Source organism: Labrus bergylta, chromosome 11 (assembly GCF_963930695.1).
Source record: "Labrus bergylta chromosome 11, fLabBer1.1, whole genome shotgun sequence".
In the NCBI taxonomy this organism is placed as follows: Eukaryota; Metazoa; Chordata; class Actinopteri; order Labriformes; family Labridae; genus Labrus; species Labrus bergylta.
This window is the reverse complement of record NC_089205.1, coordinates 23,160,919-23,177,650: the sequence shown is the minus strand read 5'-3', so window position 1 is coordinate 23,177,650 and position 16,732 is coordinate 23,160,919. Positions and strand designations below refer to the sequence as shown.

The following is a 16,732-nucleotide window of genomic DNA, read 5'->3' as shown; positions in this document are numbered from 1 at the left end:
TACAAGTCCACCCCCCTCATTATAATATTTATAACAACGAATTTCTATTATGTAACACCTTTGCACTTAAGTGGAAAATTCCGTTTTGTGTATATGACACTAAAAAAAGCTTCAGCCCTTAAAGAAGTAAAAGAAATCGACAGAATGAACAGCTTGCTGTTCGTTACTGTATGCAGCTCTAGATAAATGATGCAGGTAAAATAAATGTTTGTTATCACCTGCAGGGGGCGTCCTGAGTCCGTGTCGACATGGGCGTAAGGCTCCTCTCGTCCCTCTCCTCCCTGTTTTTCCAGCGATGCTGCAGACTCTCCTCTTCATCACAGTTAACCTGGATTTGTCTCTGCTGCTCCTTCTCCTCCTCAGAGCCGAGCTCCTCCCAGGATAACCTCCTTCTGAACGGTAAGAACCACCACCACACACACCGGGGAAAGGCTGGATTAAGTCTGTCTCTGTGTCTCAATGTGAGATCAGCGGCGGTGATCATTGGATTTATTGACTGTACTGCATCTGCTGACAGAATGCGGATCGTTCTGTTGTTCCCGCTGCGTTCACGGTGTTAATTTGAAGGTTCTGGCTAATTGTTTCCAGAGGTGCATGTTGCAATGTAGCTATTGCATATAGACAACCTGGAAAGAAAAAAAAACAGCTAACCTACCTACCATAGGTGTGCACACCTCTGAGTGTGTGTATGTACGTGTGCATGTGTGTGTGAAGTGAGGTCAGATCCTAGATGATGTGTTCTTACACCTTTATTTCGTTTTTTTGTTTTGCAGTGTGAGTCTTTAAAGCAATACAGCTTCCTTGTTTGTTACCGTTTGGGGATCATGTGTGTGGATGCACTTTATTTTTAAAAACCGTAAAATGGGGAAGAAGCCATGAGCTGAATGAATAAACATTTGTCATAGTGAACTTAAAGATTTATTTTTGGTTTATTTTGAGTCAACACACTCATCCAGAGCACCCGTTTATTTCTCCATTATGCAAAAGGTCCAGTAAGGTAAAAAGAATCACCAAGGCCTCTATAAGACATCAGTAAACGCTGCGGGTAATTGTGCAGAATTAACATAGAAAGCATTATTCATCATTTTATTTTCATCTAATTTGAACTTAAAAAGTCAGAGGTATGTCAAACTATGGTTTTCCAGGCATGGATGTTGCCTTCACTTGTAGGCGTTACAGACACACTCTTTGAAGACCTTTCCAATTTCCTGATCAAGTCTTGCCAACAGGAGATCCTGTGTGGGCTTTGGTTGGTTACACAAAGAAGTCAGGACCACTGGAGCATGAACATTGGAGGGAGACTGATGCCTCCATTTTCACTCATCCTCAATATTTTATGAGAATTCCAGTTTAAGCAGCAAGTGAAGCAGCTGGTGGCCAAATGAAGGCCTTGATCTATGCCTCAGATCTTTGACTTTTTAACGTGATGGTGCTTCAGTTTTGTTTACAAACCCATGTTATTTGAGCACAGACGAATGCATGCATTCACACCTACTTTAATGCTCTGCACAGATTTCATAAGAGGCCGTGATGAAGGTCTCACCATCACACTGCATATCAGGAGGCAGGTGGTGGCGGTGGCGGGGTGAGGAACAGAACGATGGGGGGATGGGGAACATGCTCAGAGAAGCATGTTGTTAGGGAGAACATAAATTTCCTCAATCTCGCTCTTCCATGGCCGTGTCACCACAGGCACATTATCAGCTGTTGCAGCAGCAGGAGAACCTCGAGAGGAAAACAACCAGGGAGCGTAAATGGAAAAGGGAGGAGACATGGCTCACTGACAGCATGTACAGTTGAGCACAATGTGTGAGTATGTGTGTGTGGCAGTAAAGGATGTAAAGAATCTCTCTTCTGTAGCTCAGAGTACTCACAGTGCACTTTTTCAGTCAGAAAGATGTGTAACATTCTGCTCCTTCCCTGGACTGAGACCCTCTCCTGAGGTTTGTGAAGAGGCTGAAATAGATTCAAATGTCTAATTATCTCTGCTGTGCTTTAATTCAGTCCAGCATGGAGGACAGTGAAGCAGAAACTAATCAAATCCACAGTCAGAGCTGAGCTCAAAAGTAGGGCAGGTAAGATAGAGGATGTCACAATACATGTTGTATACTCACTAAACTGAGCAACAGCGCATACTGGGTTTCTGAGAGATGCTTATATTACATGTTATCTCAAGTTAAACTTCCTCTATTTGTCTTTGTTAGATCATATATATGATATAAGTGCAGGTGCAAGATATATACATATGTCCCTAGTTGTATATTATGCTTATATTGATATTATATTTAAAAAAAGAACTGTTCTAAACTTTCAAACTCCCACATTCATTTTGTCACCTCTTCTCAGCGAGCGTGCTGTTGCTTCGTGCAGTGGGCTGTGATGTATTGATCTGTCAGAGACGCAATCATGGCTGCAGCAGAAACCACCCTGTCACCATATCACACAGCTTCTCCCTTCAAACAGGACTTCATTTATCTAATTTAACATCTCATCAAGCTGCGTGTAACACAGAACGCTCTTTGTCAGAGTGTCTTCACTTTCGCTGCTACTTTTAAGGGAGTTCTTGGCTGCACAGTTAGTTTACAGTCGTGTACGAGTTCTTTAAGGGAAGCAGGGAGAGGCAGGTATGAGGGAATCTGATTCACTGCTCTCTGTTCTGCAGTGCAGCTGCTGAGGCAGCATTTAGTGGAGTGTGTAAGCTTCACACACACACACTTTTGTCCATGCATCCTTTTTGCATTTCTTCCAAAAAAAAAAGGGAGGACATTGCGTTTGTGTTTTACAGTCACTCGGTTTGCCCTTCATATAAGCACCAAACTCTATTATTAGACAGCAGCACATTTTTGTCTTCATAAGAGGGAAATGAGAAGCTGTTCCCTGCTGTGTAAGTGAATTTATGCGGATATAAATGGGGAGAAAAGAGATGAGGTGGAGCAGCAGTCTGTCAAGTTTTATGCTAATCTACTGATGAGTGTTGAGGGGACAAACAGAATTAAGTTTATTTCTGCTAATGCCCTGAGCCGTATGAAACTAGTTTTCTTCTGCTTTTTTCAATCTTTTTGACGAAGCTAAAAAGAAAAGATCCTTTATTTCTGTTTATTTCAACTTTGTTGAATAGTTATGTCTTCTCAAGTGAGAAAAAGGTTTATAATAAGCTCCTGTGAAAACAGAAAGCTGGAGATTAACGTTTGGTACCTAGTTGAATTTGATACCCAGCGCTGATAACTGCAAAGCTGTAAGCGAGGTTTGAACTTAAAAGTGCAGGTTGTGCTGTGTGTCTGTTAAAGCTGTGTAGCATGAGACTCCTCTCAGGAAATAGATCAATTGCAGACATCTTTTATTAAGACATATAGGGGAATAGAAGCGATGGAGCACCACTGGTTTCCTCAAATTTGCAGCATTGGAAAATCATACTCTAAATATCAGAGGTAGTGAACACAACAGCTGGGCTGCTTGTGATCTCTGTGTTTTTACAGCAAGTTTTAAAAACAGGCACGTTAATATTTAATGAGCAGCCAGAATGTGATACATGCACTAAAAAAAAGGAATTTATGTTGCTAAATCCCTTTATAATGATCTCAGAAGCAAATGCAAGTCCCACATGGTAATGACATAATTTATCCACTCTTGGAAGCATGAACGTCTTGTTATCAACAAGTGCCACATGACTTACTGTGTGGAGGTCACTTGATTTGGAGCTAAAAGTAAATTTTATAAGCAGACGGTCGCATTGATCCTTATCTAAAACATTAAAAAGTGAAATGATTCCTAAGTAGAGTTGGAACAAACATTAGCCACCTGTCTGTCACACAGTGCAGCATGCTGTCATTGTGTCACAACCACACAGCTCCTCTCAAGGTGAAACGAGAAGGATCCTCGTTCTCATGTCACAAAGTGAAGTGCTGATGTATCTACCTGCTGTCGACTATAAGTGCAGGGATGACGATAAGTGTTTTGACAGCAGCAATTCAGCCGTCGGGAACATTTAGCAAAGACTGATGCTGATTAAAAATGAAAGGTATTACAGAATATAACATTGCTGCAGAATATAGATGATCTTGCTATGACTAAGTCGGTCAGGATCTGACATTAATCACAGTTTGTGGTTAAACGGAAGCAAAACACTTCACAAAATAAGCTGCCCCCAAAAGGCATAACATGACATTTCAATCTCACATTGGTTCTCTTTTTACTCACTAACACATGCAGAGACAGCGCTGTTATATAACAACATCATCCACATATTCTTCTGGTAAAGGGGAAATTGATTTAGTTGGTTCTCAAACAAAGTCTTCTTGAGGGCATTTAAGTCAAAGAGGTCAGTTTAGTGGTTCTGGAAGACAGTTAGTCGTGTCTTGGTTTAGTTCTAGAGGTTAGAGGTTAGGGCAACTAAGGAACCGATGAAAAGAATAGCATAGTTTTCATGGGAATGGCTGGATGTAAGCAGAACTGCTTTTTGAATTCAGAGGTTAATGGTGTCTTGTTTGCAGTTTTTCTCCTCTCCTATCTTCTTGATAAAGCCTGAATGTATTTTCCTGGCATGCTCAGTCAGTTTACATAGTCATGTCAGCAAATAACAAACCACTGGATGAAGTTTGTCCTGGTTTAAGGTTTGTTTTGCAATTGTAAAGAATTGATTGCCTCTGAAACTGGATCACATTATTATGTCCCTTAGATCTGTGAACATGATGTATTACATTGTTCTCAATGACTCCAAAGTGTTTCGCTGTTGTTATGACTAATTAAGCATTGAATTCACAATGATGCCCTTTGGACTAGCGAGAGCCTCTGAGATGTAATAACCTAATGAAGATTTTCTTTTACCAAAGAAGAGAAAGTAAGAGCTCTGTTCTTCCACAGGGTTTCTGCAAGTTCACAACAACAGTCCATTAAGGACTCTGAAAGAATCCTTGTCCAATGTCATATGTCATACATGAAATAAAGACTTTATCAATTCATGACGAAGAATAAAAAAAATCAAGTTTATTCTTTGTTATGTTCTTTAAGAGCGTTCACCTGTTAAATATCTTTTTTTGTCACGTCTCCAGCAATTGTTTACTGTTATCTTTGTGTTTAACAGGATAAGGAGCCTGGATGTGAAGATGATCTATCTTGGTTATTAGAGATGATGTTCAACAGTCTGATCACTGGCGTATTGGAACGACACGTAAAGATGAATTCCAGCCCCCTGCTGTGCGAGTAACACTCTTTGATGGCCGCACAGACTTTTTATGATGGCTGCCATGGATGATTGATTTTAAAACTGCTCCTGAGGGTGCTGTAATCTCAGAGCTTTTTTTTTTTACAAAATGTGCGATCGAGGAGAGCCCTTGGGTGAGGGGGAGTTGCGAAATAATAACCAGCAGGGGGGCGTGCTTGCTGATGGGGATGCCAACGCCAATGAAATCGGGACAGAAGATGGCGGGAGGACGGGGAACACTGGCACTCTGTCGGGGCTTATGACTGAAAAATCAGAGCAGGATAAAGTCATCATCTGGGGAACGGACTCGCAGTGTGATGACCCCGAGCTGGCTGAGTTTGAGATGCTGGAGGGTCAGGAGCTCGAGGCCTACCTGGTAAGAGACGGGGAGGACTTCGCGGGGCTGACAGAGCGGAAGGCGCTTCGTGAACAGTCTTCCTCCTGCGGCAAAGCCAGACCAGAACAACCAGCAGATAATATGAGCAGTGAGGAGAGGCAATCCGCTCTGCATGGTGCCAGTGAGCAGGACTCCAGTGTCTCGCATGTCTCTGAGAGCAGGGAGGCATCAAGGACGGAGTTAAGCTCAGAAACAGATGTCTTTGTGACCTGTCCCTCTACCTTTTCAAACATGGATACAGCTCTGGACACTGCAGGCAGGACCCAAACAACAGACTCCTGGCACAATGCCTCTGGTCCTTACTCCGTCTCAGAAGACCTGACTCTGGTTTCCCAGACTTGCAGCATTGTCACAGAGAAAAGTAAGAGGGACCATCCTTCCCGCTATTCAGGAAAAAGCACAAAACACAGAAAAGATGTGGACATGAATTTGAATTCAACACTTCAATCAGAGGATTTGATATCACAGGCACAAGTTAGCTGTGGAAATTTGTGGGAGGACGTCCTTGAGGAGAGCAGGAGGAACAATAACCAGAGAAATAAAGCAGGGAATACCAATTCAGAGCAAGACTGTGATCAAAGGAGAAGTACTGAGCACAAGGGCTTACCCACTGCAACAAAATCACATGAGGAAAGCAACACTAAAATGGATAAAAGCACACAAGCTGATGAGACACCTGATGTGAACTTCAGCCCACCCAGAACAGGCACAAAGGAGACCCAGTCATCATCCATTGAATCCAAAGCCATGAAGAAACAAGGATCATTTGATTCCTCTTTAAAAAAACAAAACTCTTTTGACAGGAGTTTTAAAAAGCAGCCATCGTTTGAGAATTCCTTCAAGAAGCAGCTCTCCTTTGATAACTCTTTGAGGAAGCAGGGCTCTTTTGAGAACATGGTCACGTCCAGCTCTTCAAGTCTGGAGAGAAGGAAGCCGTGGGGAAGCCCCAGTCGACCAGCAACTCCTTCTTCTCCTAAAACTACCTCCTGTTCCCCAAAAAGACGACCGCCCGGTTCTCCAGCAAAGGTCCAGGGCATCAGGGCGCTGAGCTGTGAGCGCAGCGCCTCCCCTCAGAGAGGTTTCAGTCCAACAGTCAAACCGACGGTCAAAACAAGTTTGAGCAGCAGCATCCCCAAACCGGTCGCCTCTCAGCAGAAAGAACCTGAGCCCAAGAGGTGTTCCCCTCCCCAGAAGCCTAAAAATGTCCGACCGAAAATCATCACCTATGTCCGAAAAAACCCTCAAGCAAAACCAAACACTTCACTGGAGGCCTCATCACTAAGACTCTCTTCCTACCCCAGCCCGCCAGCTCAGAAAGATCTAAAAGCTGGTCCTCAGCCTAAATCCACACAGGTGCTTTGCTCCTCCAACCTGCTGTTTGATAAATATCGACAGGAGATGCAGAAGGCGGGACTCTGCCCTCCAGACATGGCTGTGACTGGAATGAAACCTCCAAGCAGCACCATCGCTCAGAGGCAGAGTGGAAAGTCGAGCAGTTTTCACGAGGATATGTCTGAGAAATATCTCCAGGAGGTGAGGAAGGAGCGTTAGATTTGAGCTAGTCACATAAAACAAAAGCAGGTTGTTGGTAGTTGATGCTTAAGAAGCAGGTTAACTTGCTGGTGACTGAGAATAACAACAATTGTAGGCTCCAGTTTAGCTCAGTGGTTGGAGCACAGCCATGTACTGAGGCTAGGTCCTTGTCACAGCACCACAGGCTCAACACTGACCCTTGGCTGTAAATAATGGGCCAAATAAAGTTGACTAATTTACTGTGAAATAAAGTTCTTCATCATGTCCCTTTATAAACAATCTGTAATATTACAAATTAGTGTTAGTGTTACAATATTTTTCTGTGATGATCATTGACTATCTATTGACTCATGTCCACCCCAACAGCATGTTGTCCAAGAGGGAAGCAGTGTGTACCGCTCCCCAAGAGCTCTGAGGCCTCAACTGGGGTTAGGGGCCGTCACCAGGCAGCCTGCAGCCAAGACAAGAAGCCAGCAGACAGGTCAAAGGTCAGCAGCGGCTCCAAGCCATTCTGCTCAGACAGCCGGGGCGTCCACCCAGGGCCACCAGGACCATGCAGGTGAGATAGTAAACTGGAATGAACTCAATGTCAGTGAGATTTCATGGTTATATTTCACTGAGAATGCACATGAAGTGTCAACAAAAGTTATCCATGACTTGTTATCAGCGATTATAAAGAGTATACGACAGGTTTTTCATGATATTCACTCTTTTTTTTGTTTGATCCAAATAACTGAAACAGTTTATGTGATCTTTTCAATGCAACCCCAGATTTGTTGTTATCGAGCTGCAGTGAATTTATATTCTCGCAGAATGATGTGTTTTTTTTCCTGCTTAACATGCGTATGGATGAGGCTCGACTTTTGGCACCTAATCTCTTTGAAGTGCAAATCATTTGACAAAAATGTAACTCGCGCATCCAAGAAATGTTCGCTGCATATTTCTACCTGCTCATATTCAAATTGAGTCAGGCTCAACATATGGTGTTGTGGTGTAAATGGAGATTTCCTCACTCAGTGAAGGTTGTCATACGTTTGTCATTGTGATACCAGCATGAGATTAGTGACAGCATGAATCCTTCTTTTACTCATCAGAGCAGATGTGATTTGTTTAATTATTAATACAATTCCTTTTTCATAGCCCCTCCTAATAAATCTTGTGCCACCTTTTATATCAATGTAAATACACATTTTGGATTTTCCTCATAATAATTAGCATGATATGATCATTCACCCTGCAGCTATGAATAACATCACGGGCATAGGAAGTAAGAAAACTGTTCCCACCTTTATGGGAACGAAGAATGTAATGTCATTTCTCATTCATGTTTTCTTTGTTTTGTTCCAAGCTGGGGAGAAGGTTTGTTTTTCTTTCATTTAGTTAATTATCTTTAGACAATTAAAAAAAAAGAAGGAAAAAAAAAACCGTGAGATTGTGAATAAAACTAAGTAACAAAACCAAGTGTATCTCAAAAGGTTTGAGAGTCACCTGCAGCTTCTGTTTCAGTTCATATTCTTTGATTCGTTTACAGCAGAGCAAAAGAGGTCAGCCGAAAGGGGGCCAGAGACCACCACCAAGAGCATCCTGCTCAAAGCAGGTCAGTCTGGTCTCCGTGCCCCGGGTTTCTCCACCCTGCCAGCTGCCCGTCTGGCCACCTTTGGCTTCACCCGAACTTCCAGTGTCTCGTCTGTGTCCAGTAACCAGTCAAACAACAGCAGTCACAGTGATCCCAGCAGACCTGCTCAGCGTGAGTCTTCCTGTCTGCACACACTCATAGATTAAGATCATAGATTGTTACTACTTCACCTGACATAACAGCGGCTCCATAAAAGAGAAGTATTTCAGACATCAGACATACAGTGCTCTGTTTTACTACGTCTCCTCATTACTGTAGCTCTACTGTAGTTGTGGCTGCCTCTGTAACCATAGTAACAACCACTCATTTCCTTACATTTTTCACTCGCGCTAAAAAACTGCAGCACTACAGCAGCTTTGATGAAGAAATCTCTAAGTCTCTCCTCTCTCTGCTGCTGCTATCTCTGTGTGGAATAGAGACATGAGTCATGAGTCAGAACAAGCTGGGACGTTGTCATTGATACAGCAGATTCAGTTTTTCAAAATGCTGACTCAAACCAACCATTGTCCGAAAAATGATAAGACATGACGTAAAAGGAATCCTTCTTCTTCCTCCCCTTTTGGATTGAAATCAACCCCTATATCCTCTTTGACTGATTCAGAAAGATTACACCTTAAACAGCTTTACTTTGAAATGAGACCAGATTTCCAAATAATTTCATTGCAAAAATAAGTTATATGAATATTTACATTCTGTAGGATTTGACTGTATGTGCAGAAGAGGAAATGTCTGTCTCTGTTCTGATTAGCAAGAATGATGATGATGAGTTAATGAATTCATCGCTCAAGTGTTCCCACATTTGCTCCAGTCGAAGAAAGCTGACTGCTCATTTTCTCTCCTCTCCATCTTATCTGCTTCTTTCTGACCGGCTGGATTCAAACGCCTTCTTTAGCTGCTGGCAGAAAAACAGCTGTTGTCTAATGCCCCCCCCCCCCAAAACCACCCTAACTACTTCACATGTCAACAGCAGTCTCTGCCTCTCTATTTATAATCTCTGAAATGAAAAAGTGGAGTCGACGGCTGCACTGTGTGGTACAGAGAGACTCAGGGTGTGGTATGACAGGATAACCTGTGAAGTAGTTTTTTTTTTACGCTGACACCTCTGACCAGCCTCTTCCTCGCCTGTGGGTCTCCTCCTCAAACTTTCACTACAGTCTAGCCAGATAATGATTTCCCTCACTGCTTCAGCTCCCCTCCTTTAAGCCTTCAGATGTACACTTTACTGTGTTATTTCGTGCCATTTCTAACACTTATTCTGGAGAAAACCTCCACGGCTGAAGATGAAAACCTGCAGTCATGTAAGTGTGGCTTCCGTGTCTTTTATGGATGTTTCTCTTTGTTAGCTGCTCTGTAGAGCTGTTGTTTAAATTGTTGTATTTATTTCAAACAGGAAAGAATGTAATTATATTGATGTGGTATTGAATAGATGAGTGTCTACCAGCAAGTAAAAAGCTTTGGAGCAGCCCAGGCAGCGTATATACTGTGTGACTGGCAGCTTGCACAGCAGTGTTTTCCTTCAGGCTGTTGGCTCAGACAGAGATGTTCTATTAGTATGCCACCGTATGCCTCAACTGCAGCCACATCCATCGAGGATGCACTTCAGAAGTCTGCAGATTTCCTCTGGATTCGATCACAGTAAAATGAGCCTCCTCTGGATTTTCAGACACGTTTTAGACATGGTGCAGCTGCTAAATATTACTATATACTTTTTAATCCAAATATATGTTGTGCATAACCAGTTCCAACTTCCCAGCAGATGAACCAGCACAAATCTCTGAGGCATGTAGTGAATGTAAAGCCTCTTTTCCTCTGGATGAATCTCGTCCCTTTTTGTATTTTCTTATCCTAATAAGGAGTTTTTATTTTTTTTAAATTGTGTGTTAATGTGAGGTAACTGTGTAGACAAATTTAAATTCTTTTGACTGGTTTCCCGCTTTTTTCTAAAACCTTAAAACTTGCTTCACATTAAGGTGTTCTACTGCAGTCCTATTTAATATCATATGTTGACTTCTGTACATTTCAGTTGGGTAATCACAAAAAAATGATTAAGATATCAGTCTGAATGCATGTCTTTTTCGATATATGTGCATCCTGCAGACCAGATTGTTTGGATTTAAATAAAGATGGAGTATTAGGACACATGAGATATGAGACAACAATAAGCTATATAAAATAGTCCAAACACATGTATCTACAATAGTCCTAACCTGTGTGTCCTGTGCATTAGTCACCAGCAAAGAAGAGCTGTTTCCTCTTGTAGCTCTGATCACAGGAAGCTTACAGCAGAGGAGGGATTTGTTCTGTACATGCAGGCGAGAAACAAGCGTTTAGCAGAGTGAGTCAGGCTCCCCTCTCAGCCAATCGGCTTCTTCAGCCTCTTTTTGAGAGAGAAAAAGAGCTTCTGTCGACTCTCCCAGGTGAATTCAATCTCTGTCGCAGTGAGGAGAGTCTCTGTGATCTCAGCGGAGGTTTCACAGCAACCCTGGGCGTTCTGACGTCAGGATATTTTAATTGTCTCTTTCCCAATCTGAATTTGTGTTGCTATGGTCGCTAATGTGGTAGACTGTTCTGCAGTATGGTTGTTTTTTAATCCCTGACTTTTGGTTCCTTGAACCATCCTCTGACTTACTCTTTCTCTGATCAGAATATTGATGTTTTTATTCAAGGTCACAAACCTGTCCCTCTGCACTCTGACAGGGTGCTGAGTGTCTTTAAGGTGCTGCATGTGTCAGCACTGGTATTGATTGATGAGCTGAATATTTCATGATAAGTAATGTGAGCGCCTTCACTTACAGTGACAGATTAAACCAAATGCAGAAAAGTCTGTAGAGTGATGGAATCTAGAAAGGGCTCAAAGTTCCTCCTGGAGAAATCTTAATAAACAATATTGTGGGTTAACATGAAACGAGTGAAGATCTCCCTGCTCTTTGTTCTTTGTGATTTCTAGGACTACTCCTACAGCCTCAGTTTGTCTACGAATCAAAGCCTTTCATTTCCACAGAAAGCTAGCGGCATTATAACAGCTGTTATGAATAATTAAGATGTTTGCAGCGTTCTGTTTCTTTTTCCTGTCCTTGTGAATATTTACAGTTTTAAATAACTACTCTCAAGGGGAAAATGGTGATCTGCACATTTGATTATTTTTTATTATAAAGAATATTAAAAGAAAGAAAAACTACATCGACTTGAATTCAAACTATACACTACGATTCCACAAGGTTTGATTTATACCCTAAATTTTAATAAACAACCTTAAGCTCTGGTCAATAAAAAATAAGACAGAAAGTGAACTAAATGAAACATACACAAAAAGCAAAATACACCACACCAAGAGACGTATGTATTTTAGTGGTCAAGTATATTCCAGTACAGTCAGTTTCAATACACAGATTGTGGATGAAGATGAAGGACCGTGCTGACTAGATCATTTTTCTGCCAGAAGGCCAGAGATAAATCACTACAGTCTATGCTAACACAAGCAGTAAAAACTCTAAAAACCTGCTGTTGCTGCTGCCAATACAGTGAGTTTTGAAAGTGTAAGAAAAAGCAAATGCAGTACTGTGAGTAAATGTTCAAATTGCACAGAGAGGTCCAAGATACCTTCAAACCAGCGACTGTCTTACTTGTGAAACAGCTTCACCCCTGAACCACTGTGTAAGTCAAACCCTGCCATGAGGTGGCCTTAAGGTTTTGTGTAGTTTAAATTAGAAAGTGTGTAGATGCCTAGCTAGGCTGAACATGTCTGACAGTGTTTGTTTAATATTTTAGCACTATGGACAAAGTTCTACCCTGTGTGTCAGCCTTACACCAAATGGTTACTTTAAACTAACAAAAAGATATATGACTTTTTTTTTGGCTTCTCTACCTGTCCTCAGATCCCGGCTGTGGAAGCGATGACACACCTCTCCACAAAGCCACAGCGCCCCCCACTGACACGCCCCTTGCTCAGAGCCGTTTGCAGCCTCCCAACGCCCCCAGTCTGCAGCGTCGCAGTTTGCCGCCCCAGCGCTGCTCCCCGCTCGGTACGTCCAATTGCAACACCCTGCCTGCAGTTCATACAGTACATGTAATGCGCATGTGGAGCTCCAGAGACCAGTTTAAAGTCATTTTCAATGAGTTTAGATGTATGAGCGTGTGCTAACAGGGGGAGGTGAAATGTACTCCACATGGAAATCAAACATGAGATTTAAAGAGCCTCATGTTAGTACTTCCCTGCCCTGAAAGGACAGTTTCATCCTCTGCTTGTAATACACAGGAATGACTTCTTTAATGTGTATTTTTCTATGTTGCTTACTACAGGAGGAGTAACTGGGGAGATTTTTTTGTGTGCAATGCTCATCAAAAGCTCACCTTTCTCTCCTGGGTGTAACATTTTTTTTTTTTCCAAAATGAGAAAAAAAACACTAACTGTACGGTATAAGGAAAATTGTACTTTAAACGAAACACAAATAACATCCTGAACACAGCTTCTTCTTTCTGAATCTAACTGTTGCTTAGCATTGCATCACAGCAGTGCTACAGATCAATATGTGTGCTCCTCTCTGCTCATGTAGTGTCTTTGTTGTTAGTTTGTACACCACTGAGCCTGCGACGGCTTCTCTGCAGTGAATGTGGAGCATGAACACCATCCAGTGGTCACACAGTGAATCTGCAGGAGAAGGTGAAGCAGCAGCTCCAGCTAGTGGCAGCTGCATCTTACTAACAGACTTTTTAGTTGGGGGTAAACAGTTACCTGAATGGAATTAAACAAGTGAGGTTTAAGAACTTGAATTGATAGTATGATTCTTTCAACTTACATTTACACTATGAGGAGTGATTTCTTGTATTTCAAATGTGCCTGTATGTTTTGAAACATTTCTCTTTACTTTTCAGCCTCTAGGAAAGAGATGAAGAAAGAGGTTGAAGCTGTACTGCCACCGAAGTCCCCTCCGAAAAGATTTGCAGTGGTTTCTCCTAAACCACAGTCCCCTGGTGAGTCTTAGAGATCGTACTGCAGCCTGTGTGTGCATTAGAACCCAAAACTGTGTCAACCACAGTATACATCTAAACTTTCCATTCCTAAAAATGATATGGAAATTAAATTCAAGGAGATGGGTTTGTAGTAACGTGTGTGTTTAGTGCAGTAAAAGAAAAGGCTCAATGGTGCAACATCTCCAACCTCTACTGTAGCTTTAAATGTTGCAGACGTTCCATCCGCCTCTCCCCCTCACCACTTTATTACAAGACCCATGACAGCCTGCTGTTGCCATAGCAACAAGCAACAGTAGCTGTAATGCTAGGATGTGCTCCTTTGGTAGAAATCCTGCAGGGTCAGATTACGAGAACAAGTCAGCAGTTTGTCCTTCTCTCAGTGAGCAGACAGACAGAACAGCAGATACAGATCCAGTACAGCTAACATGAAACTCTCATATTCACAGTGTGAGTGTGAGCGGGGAGAGAGGAAAAGAATGCTATTGGTTTAAACAGTGAGAAGACTTGAGAAACATTGAGTGAGATAGACTCTTTGTTCTTGTGGGACGACATAACCACTGATGTTCCAATCAATCAATCAATCAATCAATGCTTAATGTGTTAACCGGAGTGTTTAAAACTGAAAGACCATCAGTGTTTATATCATCTGCAGTGTTAGTAGATTTTTTTCTTTGACGAAGCCGCTTGTTATTTAATTTTTGATTAATTGATTTCTGGAAAATTTGACGGAATCAAAGTAATTAAAAATATGAATGCAATAATTATTGCACCTTAAGTAAGTTGTCTCTTTGCTTTTAGTCCCAAACAGTTTACAGTGATATAAGATAGACTAAAGAATCGGGAACCAGCTAATACTTGACTTTTCTTCGATCAGTAACTTGCGTGGTCATTAATGATGCAACATTTGTCTTGTTATGTTTGTTTTTTGTTCTTCTAGTTCTCTAATTATTTAAACCAGTCCAAACAAGATTTTGCTGAAACACATATTTCAGAGATTACAGAATACATACTCTATGACCCTACTTTGAAATATAAGATTTACTTTGTACCCAAATTTAAACTAAAATAATAAAAAATGTGTTATGACTGCCTACAGTTCGTGGGCGGACAGCAGGCGCCGGTGGCGCTGTTCAGACTGAAAGGAACCAGGAGTTGGACCGCGCTCTGATCCAGCAGCTGCGTCGACGCTGTGAGCAGCAGGAGCTGCAGCTGCAGAGCCTGCAGGCCCAGTTAAAGAAGGCATCCCTATGCATGGATGTGTTCAGCATCACGACCCAGCACTTCTGTCTCAAGGTAGGATGCCTCATAGCTCTGGAACATCACTAAGACTTTTAAATAGTAAAGCAAGAAATCCAACTTGTGTCAGCTCATGTTTAAAGACAGGGCTGCAGCAAGGCAGGTGTGAAATCCCCTCTTTCTCCTATTTTCTTGAGGTCATCTTAAGGAAGCTTTGCTTTGGAAGCATTACATTTAAGTTAACTTAACAGAATTTAAGCCTAGAAGGGTCCTGTTGTTTTTTATTATCTGACATGTTAGCTCACAGATGTCATGAATTTCATCTTTTCTTTTCTAAACATTTGGATGTTCAGCAGGAATGAATTTTCCAGCCTTTGCGTGCCTCTGCTTTATATTGTTTCAATACCATAACTTCATAAACAGAACTTTAACATGATGGATTGATCGCCCATCCAAAGCAATTCTCCAATATCTGCCACTTCGTTTGTCATATTACACTTTGTAACATGAAAAACAAAGTGGCCATTTACTGGCATACACTCGTAAAAAAGAATGTCGATCCTGTAATTGATAATTCAAACCAAAAGCTTGCAACAAGGATTATTTACTATCATTCACTTTGCAGCCATCTCTCAGGACAGTAAACACAGCTCTGCTGTTAAAAACTACTAAGGGAAAGCTGTTGCAGACTTCTGAGTGAAACTACAAAGTGTGATTTGTCTGCTAACACAAAGGACACCTGCAGCATCTGCCTTTTGTTGTTAGTGTTCAGGAAGAACTGGCACTTGCTTTAAAATCTGATTGTTGTGGCTTTTTGAATAAGTTGTGACTCGCTCTGAAGCAGCGGGACGTGTCTGTGAAACAGTCTGTGGGGAGATCCTGCGGATTCCTGAAGGGTTTCCTTTTTGGATGTGTATGAAAATGCATTCGATTTCACTGTGTGGCATGTAATGCTGGGTCTGCCCTACAACTGATGAACGCTTGACTCAGTGGGATTTAAACCTTTTGAGTGTTTATTTCAAATAGCTGGTTGATGCATCTCATTAAGTCCTTGTTGTTGTGTAAGATAGTCATTTATTGAAGTCTCAAACGCAGCATCATGCAGCCTCTGGTGGCCCAGACAGTTTACCTGCACACTGTAACTGATATTTCTGCTTCTAAAACCTGAATGAAGCGCTTTGTTTGTTGTCCTTTCCTGGTCCTCTGCTTCATTTCATCCATTTCCCGGCCCCACCCACACGGGTCCTGCTCTACAGTGGGAGGAGATTAATAAGATTAGAGCTGGACCTCGCTGTGCTATTATAGAGGCTGGTTGTCAGACACCAACAGAACTAAAAGTCGGACAGGAGGAGGACTTTAAAATATATCAGTCTTATATATATAGACAAACAAGAGTTGATATGACTCCCCTTTAAAGATGTTCCTTTTGAATACATATATATTATGTACAAAAGGCAATGTGGGTTCAGTTCAACATCTAAACCACAGGTGGACATGATAGCCAGCCTCAAACACTTTACCCCATATAAGCTACTATCCATTTAAGTCCAATACAGCCGGGTTTAACTGGCTATGATGTTGTAGTTTTGGGTCGATATGCTGTGATGGGTGGAGCTATAGGCTTCAATCTCTTCTCCATGGACCTCCTCCTGACATTGTGATTTATTACTACTCCTCTATTCAGTTCTGCTTATATATGTCTGGATTTACAGATGAATTCAAGCAGTGACAACATATGCTGATGAGCCTTTTTGAAGGT

General features: G+C 41.8%; 1 protein-coding gene across 2 annotated transcripts in view; it reads left to right on the top strand.

Moving 5' to 3' along the window:
- The first annotated feature begins 245 nt into the window (after nucleotides 1-245).
- Nucleotides 246-16,732, top strand: part of mtus2b (microtubule associated tumor suppressor candidate 2b) — a 24,542-nt gene continuing 8,055 nt past the window's right edge. For both annotated transcript variants that reach the window (XM_020646297.3, XM_020646296.3), the window contains exons 1-7: nucleotides 246-399; nucleotides 5,081-7,130; nucleotides 7,497-7,689; nucleotides 8,662-8,877; nucleotides 12,642-12,788; nucleotides 13,639-13,737; nucleotides 14,834-15,030. In XM_020646297.3, the coding sequence (XP_020501953.2) occupies nucleotides 5,310-7,130; nucleotides 7,497-7,689; nucleotides 8,662-8,877; nucleotides 12,642-12,788; nucleotides 13,639-13,737; nucleotides 14,834-15,030 (2,673 nt within the window). In that variant the 5' untranslated portion in view covers nucleotides 246-399; nucleotides 5,081-5,309. The remainder of the gene's footprint in view (nucleotides 400-5,080; nucleotides 7,131-7,496; nucleotides 7,690-8,661; nucleotides 8,878-12,641; nucleotides 12,789-13,638; nucleotides 13,738-14,833; nucleotides 15,031-16,732) is intronic.